This window comes from Chroicocephalus ridibundus, chromosome 1, assembly GCF_963924245.1.
Source record: "Chroicocephalus ridibundus chromosome 1, bChrRid1.1, whole genome shotgun sequence".
Classification (NCBI taxonomy): domain Eukaryota; kingdom Metazoa; phylum Chordata; class Aves; order Charadriiformes; family Laridae; genus Chroicocephalus; species Chroicocephalus ridibundus.
Genome location: NC_086284.1, coordinates 6,515,910 through 6,528,543, shown reverse-complemented (window position 1 = coordinate 6,528,543; position 12,634 = coordinate 6,515,910). Strand labels below are relative to the sequence as shown.

The 12,634-nt window shown below is 41.4% G+C and overlaps 1 protein-coding gene across 1 annotated transcript in view; it reads right to left on the bottom strand.

Moving 5' to 3' along the window:
• The window catches only part of RSF1 (remodeling and spacing factor 1), a 66,498-nt gene that overhangs the window by 32,057 nt on the left and 21,807 nt on the right, over positions 1-12,634 (bottom strand). The window contains exons 2-5 of the mRNA XM_063326583.1: positions 9,559-9,650; positions 3,406-3,498; positions 2,521-2,726; positions 346-503 (exon numbers count right to left, since the gene is read on the bottom strand). Coding sequence (XP_063182653.1) covers positions 346-503; positions 2,521-2,726; positions 3,406-3,498; positions 9,559-9,650 — 549 coding nt within the window. The remainder of the gene's footprint in view (positions 1-345; positions 504-2,520; positions 2,727-3,405; positions 3,499-9,558; positions 9,651-12,634) is intronic.

Here is a 12,634-nt window from a genome sequence, read left to right as displayed (position 1 = left end):
AAGATTGGCAACAGTTCAATGCTCCATAATAACATACAATGGTGACTATTTACAATATTATACAAAATGTACAGCAAAAATAATATTACTTAGAAAACACTTTATACACAGCTCTCTTCTTATAAATACTCTTGAGCCTATATATACACTAAAAAACCTCCAATAAAATTTATAATTTCAAAGTACTCAATATTTACTTGATTTACTTTGAACAGAAACATTTTTTGTGGTTGTCTTTTTTTTTTTTTTTAAGCCCTAATCTAACACAGTAACTTTTCATGAAGTTGAAAATTCTAACACTGCCACAGCACGACATTTAAAATTTGAGAAAAGAAGGCAGAAAACCTTGTGTAGGTGCTTCTTCACCCTTTTTGGTGTCTTCATCTTCTATGCTTGGGCTTTCACGCGATGAATTCTCCTGCTGAGAATTGCTGTTTTTCAACAGGGCAGGATCAATTTGTGCTTTCAAGAGCTCAAGGGTCTCGGCAAGCTCATTGCGGTTTCTAGATGACAGAAGAAAAAACATAGTGTCTGATAAGCCACTTAATCACCCCAAAGGGATTCATAAAAAATAAAACAAACGCCATCTGCTGAAATGAATGCTGCCCTGAAAACCTGATATACGAGCGTAGTTAAATGCCTGTCCCACCAGAGCGGCTGCAACTTCGCCATCAGACACCTTCCAATTTATCCGCACCAAAATCAAATCACTTTTTTTGGAAGGACCTTATCTATCTCAACTCAAGTTCTGTTGCGTCTGGATCCAAGCTCCTACTATTATTCTTTTATTTATTACCCTCTTACCAGTCCTCACTGCCTTTTCTTTGCAATTTCTTTTTTTCTCCCAGCAGAGAGGAAGCTGCAGTTTTCCGCTCATGCACCAAAACAGCAACCACATCATTCAAGTGAAATTTTCAAAGGCGGTTAAGTAATTCAGACACTTTTTGCAAGCATCTATCCTAAACACACGTAGCAAACAATACAAAGATGTCTAGAAAACTCCAGCTACTCGGGTTATGAGAAACTGTCTGTGCATCTCTACGCGTGTGAACCTCAGTGCACTGTAACTCCTTATTTAAACTGGAAATCTAACTATAAAAAACAACACCTTAATGTAGAATGAATTTAAGTGATGATTAAACTGACATTTTTTTCCTAATAGACCAGAATAATAAGGCTCTCGCATTTATTTTCTCAAAGTCACCGTTCAGCAATTTGTTTTCCCCAGGTTTACAGAAAAAAAAAAAAAATGAAGCCTGGAAGTGCAACAACCCTGAGATGCGGAATCTCACGGGTGTAAAACCATTTCAGATTTTACTACGCATTACCGTGTTTTTTCGGCTGTGAGCATGGAGCGTCAGAACTTTTTCAGCAGAAAAATTTCTGATTTCTGCTTTTGGCATTGATCTCTGGAGTCTATAACGCGTGAAGAGAGATAAACACCGCTCAGCTCCCAAGTGCTTTGTTTAGATACATTTACTTGATCCACCCGCAACAGCTGTCTAAACTGCACTGCTGGTGGTGCTTATCATTTTATGGCCCATTGATAGTGGTTTAAACAGTTTTGCATGACTCCCTTGGTTACTAAAGTTATGGATAGGTAAAGAAGCTGCAGGTATAAAAATTAAAATTTACAAACAGAAAAAAATCCACCTATGATTGGACTTTTTTTTTTAGATTTTTTTTTTTTTTAGATCTTTTTAAGTCAGAGTTGATTCTGCTGAGTCCAGTTTAAAATCCCCTTGGAAGTAAGCAAATTTAAAAAAAGAAGTTTACATGGAGAGAAATTAAAAATGGGTAACTGGGAGATATGCAAAAGATTTCAAACTAATTCTTTTTCCAGTAAGAAAGACCCCATAAGCTTTGCATAGAGTAGGACAGTGAAAAACAAAATACGTAACAAGAATCACAAAACCCATAAATTTGAAGCTAAAGTATCTTTAAAATATTAACAGACCAAACTGCAGCAACTGAGGCACTGAGCCACGTACGTATGTCAGTCTGCATCAACGTCACGCCCCTCATCTTTAGTGATCTGCGAGCTGAATTCTACTCCAGAAGATTTTTCATGCCTATTTGTTATTGTCAACAATTTTGTAGTTCCATTAAGTCAGAATTGCAATGTAATTCCCCCAAGATCAAAACTGTCCCTTTGTAATTGTCTTAATAGAGCAGAAGGCAGAGAAGCAAGAGTCCTCCTCCATCTCCTAAGGCATTTAGCTGGCCAGCGAGCAATGCGGAGCCATCGTCCTCTTGGTACCCTTTCCGTATATCCGCTGTAGCTTGATTATGCAGAAAACAAATTACACATTGGCTATTACCAACAAATCAGTGAATTATTTCTTTATATGGTTTTTCACTAAAACATACACGTGAAGGCAGAAAAATCCCACTGTCACGAATCCTACTCTGTGAGAAATGGAGATTTATTGAAATAAATTTCTGAATCCCAGTCACGAATAGCTAAAACCCCTAGAAAATAAGAAAAAAAAAAAAACACAACAAAAAAACAGGGAATACCTAACAATGCACTTCCACGTGGATCCATCCTGGTCATCCTGTTCTTCTATGTACATCCTGACATTATGCTCTTGATCCAGCTGATACCAATACATCAGGCCATCCTTGTCTCGACCAATGGGCTGAAGACGCATGGCATCGGCATCCTCCTCGTTAATGATATTCTTAAACTTTAGATTGTCATCAAACTGACATTCGCAGAGATACTGAAAGAGTGAGAACGTAGAAAGACTGTTAAAATATCAAAATATAAACAGAAATAAGAAAATCAGCTCATTTCTTTTCAGTGTAATTTGGAACTCCTTTTTAGGCGCCTCTGTTGGATCCACGAGTTAGCTATAGCTACTGGGTTTTTTTTTCCCAGACCATGTTGCTTTTAAATGAGAAAAATTTTAATTTTTTTAATTTTGTTTTCCTGGCCAGCTTAGAAAGTTTATTTTTGATTTTATTTTTTTTTTTACGTAGTACAAATGATCTCGTTCTAGAATAACGCACATATATAACTTGGAACCGACGCTGACAGTTTTCTCAAGACTTGAAAAGATGAAGTCCCACCTTTGCCTTAAGAATTCTCATAAACTTATTTAACTGCAAGCTAATAAACATTTTTAAAAGTGTACTGCATAGGCAAATAGCCACTGACAGTAAGTCCAAAACAATTTTCATACAAAGGGTGAAAAATATGCAAAGTCTTACATTCAGTTTGGGCCCAACCCACTACCACGAGCATCGTGCCCATGACCAGATCAGCTCCGCATTTAATACATCTATGGTTCAGTCAAGCTAAACTTGCAAGATGTTTCAGTGGGTGAAAAAGCAAAATCTTCAAGATATTTAAGTGAATATGGAAAAAGTCATTTAGAAACTTAATTGATGAACACGTACCTTCAGAATCCCCAGTTTGCATTCAACACTCATTTCTAGGTAGCCTTTTTTTTCCATCTCCCAAGCCCAAGTGCTGTTGAATTCTTGGCATATCTGTCACAAACGAAATAAGATTGCTAGGGTTAGTGGATAAAAGCAACTTTATTTTTTTTATTAATAGTACCTTACTGTAGTAGCAATGATACACGATCTCTGCAGGACTGTAGGTCAGAAAGCCTCACACAAAAATAAAAAATAAAACTGGGGTAGGTCAGGAAGCACTGGCAAATCTCCATGGAAGAGTATATCATCGAGGTCCTGGTCACCACCAGCTTCTCTAAACCTCTTAAACTCTGAACTGGGAAGGTGTCCTCGTCTTTGCTGGACAAAAATCTCCCATTTTTCTATTTCTGACTTGCCTATTTAGAATATAAATTCTCTTGAGTAGATGTGATATTTCTTATTAACGTGTCTTTACAGCAATTAGCACGTAAGCTGCCAAGCTCTCCTGGGGCCATGAAGTCCTACAACTGCACTGCAGATAACAAAGGCAACTGATACTCACTCCACGCTGTGGAACTATTATTCTTTAGAAAACGCTAAATATCTTGGGCCTCAAGCCATTTGATAAATATTTTAAAATATTCTAAGTAGAGTCAGTTTCAATTTACCTAAAGCAAATAAATTCCGTGACACCAATATGGGAAAAAAAAAAACCCCAAAATACGGAAAATAAAGTGGCAGTAGAGGATAAATAGATTGAATCAGCAGGAACTCCAATAATAATGGTGGAGAAGAAATTCCCTCTCCTCCTAAACAACTCAGATGTGCTTAAGACAACTCTTAGGAACAGAGAAGAGCTGCTTATGAACTCAGGACACATAGTGGGATCTCCAACGGATGAGGCTGTTCTAGTGGAAATGCCCATTACAAGGAGGCAAAAGCTAATCACAGCTCCAGCTCCAGTCGAGATGATTTTCAAGTGCCAGCTTTGAATCACGACTGTTCCAATTAGCACACGAGGTACTGCTGCCCTTCAGTCTGCAAGGAAGCGAAGCTCTGCTGAACGGACTCAATCCAAACAGCTTAGCCTCCCCATCACCTGGTTATTAAACACAAGATACGGTCACTAATCATAGAATGTGTTGGGTTGGAAGGGACCTTTAAAGGCCATCCAGTCCCACCCCCCTGCAGTGAGCAGGGACATCTTTAACTAGATCAGGTTGCTCAGAGCCTCATCAAGCCTGGCCTTGAATGTCTCCAGGGATGGGGCCTCCACCACCTCTCTGGGCAACCTGTGCCAGTGTCTCACCACCCCCAGTGTAAAGAGCTTCTTCCTAATGTCTGATCTAAACCTGCCCTGCTCTAGTTTAAAGGCATCGCCCCTCGTCCTATCGCTACATGCCCTTGCAAACAGCCCCTCCCCGGCTTTCTTGTAGGCCCCCTTCAGGGACTGGAAGGCCGCTATAAGGTCTCCCCGGAGCCTTCTCTTCTCCAGGCTGAACACCCCCAACTCTCTCAGCCTGTCCTCACAGCAGAGGGGCTCCAGCCCTCAGATCATCTTTGTGGCCTCCTCTGGACCCGCTCCAACAGGTCCGTGTCCTTCTTGTGCTGAGGGCTCCAGAGCTGGACACGAAGCTCCAGAGCTGGTCACTAAGCTACTTAAAAACTTGTATATTACATCTGAAAGCACCTTTCTCTGGAAATAGCAGCAAAAATAACCCTACATTTCACCCACCAGAAGTACAGATCAGCCGATTTGTGCTGTAAAACTCCACGTGGGCTACAACCAAGACTGATGCTGCTACCCATCCTCTGTCCCCAAGGCCACCCTCCGCCATCTCTAGAACTGACCCAAGGTTCTTAAGTGACCCAAGGGCAAGCCTGCAATTACATCGGCTCAGCCACAGCATGAATTGTACTCTGACATACAGAGAACGGTGAGGAGAGTGCTCTCTGGTCACAATGAATCCCTCTGGAGAGCAGTTTTTCCTGCTCCGAGGTTAAGGGACATTACACTGGTACTTTTCTGAAGCAAAGCCGAAGCTCACAGCGAGGGACAATCGCTCCTTGCTCACAAAACGAGGTTACTCCGCTTTCTTTCTCATTTTCAACGATGAAAAATGCTGGGAAACTGAATATGAAACCCCTTGCTAAGGGCACATGCCAGTCGCTGTTCATTACTTACTCATTAAGTATGAAAGCAACGATGAGAAGTTTCATGTGCTGCAGAAGGGTATGATTGTCAAAGCAACAGCTCAGAGACATCAGAGCTGATGAAGCATCTGTTCCAACTGAAATGACTACGTTTTGACAATTAAAAACCAGATGATTGTGCTTTCTCCTGACAAGTTCTGTCACAACCCTGAACTACACATCTCATTGATTCGGGCTGCGCTGAAACGTCAGTCTCTGCCTTCCTAGGGAGGGATGTTTCACACTGATCAAACACCTCCTGCTTGCGGGAGCAGCTGGTTTCTGCGTGCTAAAGAGCGGTCAGCACCTTCCCACCCTGCAGAAGAGACGCCGAAATGTGTGTATCTCCAATATTTCCAAAGCAGCTACGATGGCATCCGACACTTACTATTACCATGCTCCAAATGCTCACTTTAAACAACAAAAGCAGGGAGGTGACAGACACAGCAGAGGACTCTGCGTGGGTGGGACTACAAACACCTGAATTCTAACAATCAGAAAAGACAACGTGTTGAGAACGTGCCGATTTTGGGGTTAAAGGTTCCAGACAGACCAGTCCAGAGAAATCTCATCTGTACAAAAATGCAAAATACGTTTGACAATAAGCAAACAGAAAGCATTTTGTCAGGAGACAGTGCAGCCTGAATTAATTTGTCTACTTGTTTTCAGAAAACAGCTAAGCTGGGCAGATGTTCTTAGTTGTTAAAATATTTAGGACAAGCCATTTCTCTACCTCGGTCACATATAACCATGTACATTATCTCCACAAAGGAGAAAAGTCAGATTCCTGGAGTCCTACAGCCATTTTTTGTTCCAAAAAAAGACTAGTGTGTACACTGGTGAGCCAACTTGGGTGATTCACCAACAGAAGCGGGAAGGGAAAGAACTCTGAACTGCCATGTTCAGTTCCTATCCCAAAATATATTCACAGAATCACAGTATGGCAGGGGTCGGAAGGGACCTCTGGAGATCATCCCGTCCAAGCCCCTGCCAGAGCAGGGTCACCCAGAGCAGGTGGCACAGGAACGCGTCCAGGTGGGTTTTGAATATCTCCAGAGGAGGAGACTCCACCACCTCTCTGGGCAGCCTGTGCCAGGGCTCTGCCACCCTCAAAGGAAAGTTTTTCCTCATGTTGAGATGGAATTTCCCATGTTCCACTTTGTGTCTGTTGCCCCTTGTCCTGTCTGAAAAGAGTCTGGCCCCATCCTCTTGCCACCCACCCTTTAGCTCTTGCTGAGCATTGATGAGATCCCCTCTCAGTCTGCTCTTCTCCAGGCTGAACAGCCCCAGGGCTCTCAGCCTTTCCTCAGCACAGAGATGCTCCAGCCCCTTGATCATCTTTGTAGCCTCCACTGGACTCTCTCCAGTAGCTGCTTGTCTTTCTTGAACTGGGGAGCCCAGAACTGGACCCAGTATCTCCAGATGTGGCCTCCCCAGGGCAGAGCAGAGGGGGAGGATGACTTCCCTTGACCTGCTGGCCATGCTGTTTTTAATGCGCCCTAGCAGACCGCTGGCCTTCTTGGCCACATTGCTGGCTCATGGCCACTCGTTGCCTACCAGGACTCCCAGGTCCCTCTCTGCAGAGCTGCCTTGCAGCAGTTTGGCCCCTAACCTGGACTGGTGCATGGGGTTCTTCCTCCCTCAGTGCAGGACTCTACATTTGTGCTGGTTCAGCTTCATTAGGCTCCTCTCTGACCAACTCTCCAGCCTGTCCAGGTCTCGCTGAATGACAGCACAGCCTTCTGGTGTGTCACCCCCTCCTCCCAGTTTTGTGTCATCAGCAAACATGCTGAGGGTACACTCTGTCCCCTCAGCCAGGTCATTGAGGAATATATTGAACAAGACCTGGCCTAGTACTGACCCCTGGGGAACGCCGCTAGCTACAGGCCTCCAACTGGACTCTGTGCTGCTGATCACAACCCTCTGAGCTCCACCATTCAGCCAGTTCTCAACCCACCTCACTGTCCACTCATCCCTCCCACACCTCCTAAGCTTCCCTATGAGGATGTTATGGGAGACAGTGTCAAAAGCCTTGCTGAAGTCGAGACAGACAACATCCACTGCTCTCCCTCTCTGTCAGAATACCAGCCACAGCTTAAAGACGATTTTTTATGATGCTCTTTATAAGCATGGCAGTCAAATAAACCATAACTTATAAACAGCTGGTATATAAACAAAACATATTAATAATATATACATGCATAAATATTAAGAGCATGTAGGTTTCAATGTCCTCCACTTCAAGTTTCATCCTAAATAAAAAAATGGTCACATCTAGAATATATGTTGTTTATGTAATGTACGTATGCAATGTTTTAGCAAAGCAAGACATTATTAGTTTCTAACACAGGAAAACCAGGTCAACATCACCTCTCAGAGCATGCCAACGATACGCTGAACAATACTGCAGGCACCGAGGAAGAATGGTCTCAATGGTTCCAAACCTTTTCAGTTTTTCCTGCCTTTTGCGGCATTTCCCAGTACTCTTCGTTGTTTTTCTAAATTAATTATACCCCTTTGAAATGGGGACGATATTAGCATACCTCTCTAGTTATATTCAAATTCCTTTGTTCTTTGAGGTTCCTTTGAACCACTGGCTAGAATAAGCTTCAAGTTAGCTCTGGAGACTGTTAAACGAAGTTGAATTTATTACCGCTTACTTGGTCTTAACAGGAGCGTGTGGGAGGGTTCCCTCACCGCTTTCCCATTCTTTCAATGCCTGCTGAAGGAAGATTTTCCAAACTACTCCCTCAAAAACTTGTTTTCTCCCTCTGCTTTCTGCTTACCACGCCAGTGGTAAGTGGCGTCAGTGGGGTAGGTAAGTTCACTAGTCAGAGCTGGGTTTTCTCAGCTTGCTGCTTTACGGTACATTACGGAATTGAACACAACTCAGTAAGCGCAGTACTCGGTAATATACACAGTACACAAAGTTATATAAATTATTGAATTATTATTTTACAGCATCATCATAAATACTTGACAACTGGTTAAGAGGTTAGATTTAACCTAAGGCCCTTCGGCAGGTTATTTCCTGACGTGCTCCCCCTCCTACAAACATCCTCATCTTAAAACTACACAAACCTCAAGACAAATCCCTCTCTCTGTAAAGCTTATAGATGGCACTTCAGGGGACAAACTGCAACTGGATTTGCCACGTGCCATTATTTGTATCGTTGTTATTGCCATAATGTGGTAATTTCTAAATAAGATGCGATCGTGGCTGTACAGACAATACCAAGACTACATTTTTGTGGATTAAAAGACACATGGAATATATCCAGAGGGGAAACGGTAATCTATTAATTTTGAATATACGCATATTTTTATTTTCGGAAGCAGCGGAAATTCTTTAAACTGAAAAATATTTGCACATAAGCTGCCAACAAAGGCATAGCCACAATTAAAATATCAATATAGAATTAGGTAAAACAATGGGATGCTATATTTTTATGGATGCATAACTACATTTTCATTTTAGCTGTGCCATTCTAAGCATGCAGATATAAATCGCGGCGATACTTCCACTATTAACACATGCTGCAAGAACTCTCTATGGTTAGTCCCTGGTATGAACACCAACGAAATCACAATAATTAAATCATAGCCAAATAACTGATACACAAATGAATTGTTCTGTGGAAATCTCTCTGCTTAATTTAGCCCCTTTGCAGGCTACTAAATCTTCTTCATTTAGGGTCTTAATGCTCAAACAAGTATTTTATTATCAGGTATGATGGTAGACAATCGTTTACATGCAGAAGATATTGTCTATTTTCAGAGATTTTTTTTTTCCCCCCAAGCCTAGGCAGACTGAAAGTTAAGCTGGGACCTTACGCAACTGAAGTCCGGGCACACACATGGATGTTGGCCACACCACCGCCCCAGGCTGACCATAATTCATACCAGGGGATTGCTGACACGACAGCTCATCATCACCATATTCCAGCATCGCAGAATAAGACAACGCGCATATTGTACCTTGATCAAATATTTTTCCCATCTGTCTGCTGTGACAGACTTCCCAATCTTTCTCATCAGTTTCAAGTGAAGCTCCACCAATTCTTTTGGAACTGCAGTATTGAGAGAGAAAAAAAAAAAAAAAAAAAAAAGAAGTTATGAAGTCTGGTGCAAATATACTTCAATACTAAACACTGATAACACTGAAACACTGGGACAAATTGAGAAGTTTTATTTTATTTGAGGAGCCCTGCAACTGAGAGATGGAAGAAGGTTAATTTAATCACATGGGTCTTTTTGTTTGGAATTACATTTACAATGACCGATGATTGCCCTTCCTTAAACTCAAGGAGACAGAGCTCAGTGATAAATACGTAAAAGTTTTGGCGGCATTAAAACAACACCTGGACAGGAACTACACCAGTCCAACACCTACAGATATACTACTGCGAGCAGCGCACCTGCGGCTGCCTCCAGAAACCCCAAAGCCATCTTCTGCACCATGCCTGGAATATCGCCGAATCCAAGCTGGTTTTGCCCGGGCGCGTGGTATGGGAGAAACGTCCCAGAAACTCTGTCCTCACAGATGCAGCTTTGCCATGTACTTACTCTCTTTTGTGCTGGAAGGACAGAGAGGGACTCAAGATTCAGGGCTTGAGGGATGGAGGCCAGACCTGCCGCACCGGTGCCATCTTAGAATTACAGTTTTCTAGCCAAATTTTACTTATCTCTTAGTGTACACTCCTCAATACAACTTCAACGTCTCGTCTTAGCTCACAGCTGTGATTTATAAATCAATCTGGCACCACCAAGTGGCAAATCTGCAGAACATCAATTTTACAAGCTAGAGAACAGTATAACGTATTAAAAACATGCAACTGGTAATTATTAATGCAACTCTACATGTCGAGTGACATGAGCCTCCTTATTTGTTATGTGTTGAGAAAAACTTCAAGAAATGAATTTTTCAAGTATTTTTATTTCTACACTCTTCGCACACAATTTTATTTTCTGAAAGCATTTTCATTACTCTATGCACACGTGCTTTAAAAGTTAAAACCCAAGAACATTCATCATCATAATTTATGATCAGCTGGGACACCAAACGTGTTTGTTCTGAAGTAGGCATTACCGAGACGCTATTTCTTTATACATTTGAGCACCTCTGTGAATCTTTTCAATATTTAACTTGAATTCTCCTAACTGATATTTGCCTTTCAATCAAACCCTTCTGTTTTCAGGTGAACATAACGAGTTGGTAAAATATCACTTTGATGAAAATGTTTGTGTCATTTCAGAAGTACATCATCTCTGCTGGTTCACAACCGGAAATCTAACACACAAACTCACTTCTTCAATAAATACACAAAGTAGCAGCCCGGTAAATGTTAAATAATTCCTTTAAATGTAAGTAATTTGGAAGCAACTCTAAACCAGCCTGACTGTTTCCCTTTTATTCCATTCATAATTTCCATTATCATCGTATATTGAAAAAACCTAACACATCTCCTCCTTCGTCTTCCGGAAAATTGATGCATTTCATAATTTTAAAGGGCCACATATTTTAAAAGGAACAAGATCAAAGGTCTTAACCCAGATAGGCGCCGAGCACTTGGCACTAACAAAATTAAGCCCAAAGCGTTTCATACACATGAGCAATTCTATCAAAGTCAACTCATATAATTAAACCTCAAGCTTGTGTTTGTGTGACATGGAACTGAGCCAGAGTATTCAAAAATCTCGCTGGATCAAAGCTCTTGTTCTGCATCTTTTTGTTTGTTTGTTTTTAATCAGATCTCTTTTTAATGGGTACATGCTGATTTGAAACCTAAAGATGCCTGGGTGATTTGTTTCAAACAATCAAATCCCCAGTCGCCACAAAAATCTTTGCTAGAGTATTAGTCTGCGAAGAAAAGGAGAATGTTAAAAATTAAAAAATTGGAAAATAACTTTGCAGACTCTTGGTCAGCACTTATTGTGATTTGTGTTAGTACCTACAGAAACCCCAATTCTTTTCTGAGATTCCAGCATTTCAGCTTTTGCATTTCTAGGATCCTGATGATGTACCGCTGCGGTTATCTTCACAAATAAACATCACAAAACATTTCAAATTCACTTTCCATTCACTTATTATCCTTTTGAGATGTTTTTCGTGTACCGTAACAGTATTAATGACTGGATCTCTTGGCTGGCTTTTCTCCAGTAAGAGCTTAGAGGAATGGTGTTGCGCTTCGAGGAATCACACACTATCCTCCTTGCCCTAAGGACCGAGGTGGGTGTTTCGGAGAAGAAAACTGGTGTCCAGTTTGCAGGCAGAAACCAGGGAGTGTGCGACGCGCAGCCTGACCAGCCAGGGCGCCTGAACTACAGCAGGAGCCTATGGGACTGAGAAACAAACTACTGAAACCAAAGGAACCGTAAATAACGTATGGATCACACACAGCAGCGTATACCTGACTTGCCCAGAAATACCAGCTCAGGGAAGGGTGGTAGGAAGGCTAACGAGTGGTAGAAAAGCCGTCCTTCCCCAGAACGCTTATTTGGCAAGGAACAGAATGCACTAGTAAACACGACAAACGTTTCAGTCGTCTCAGGAATGCTTGCATCTGCCTAACTTTAAATTAACTTATTTTGTTCAGAATAAATAGATAATTCTTGACAAGAGTTCGTTGAAGTTGGACATCAATAAGGATCATTTTTACAACACCCTTCTAATCCTACTTGTAACATACCAAAGATAATGAACGTGAGATGTAATTACTCTTGGGTTGTGTTGTTTGCCCTTTTTAAAATAACAACGGTGGACTATCATCTCCTTTGTAAAATATCATCTCCATTCAAGTGGGACCTGCATCGCTCATTTCACGAACTCATATAATAACCTAATAATGCTTTGTATTTTTATTTTTTTTTCAATTTCACATAAGGGAAGGAACAACACATAGCATCTTTCTTGCATAACAGCCATTCTGTGTAATGTTTTGGCCAAAAAAGTGTAATGGAACTTATGCAAAAACCCCTAAATCTGAATGATATTCTCAAACTTTTATGAAACTTTGGTCTCTGTGGAAAGTCATACAGTAGCTCTCTAAAAGCT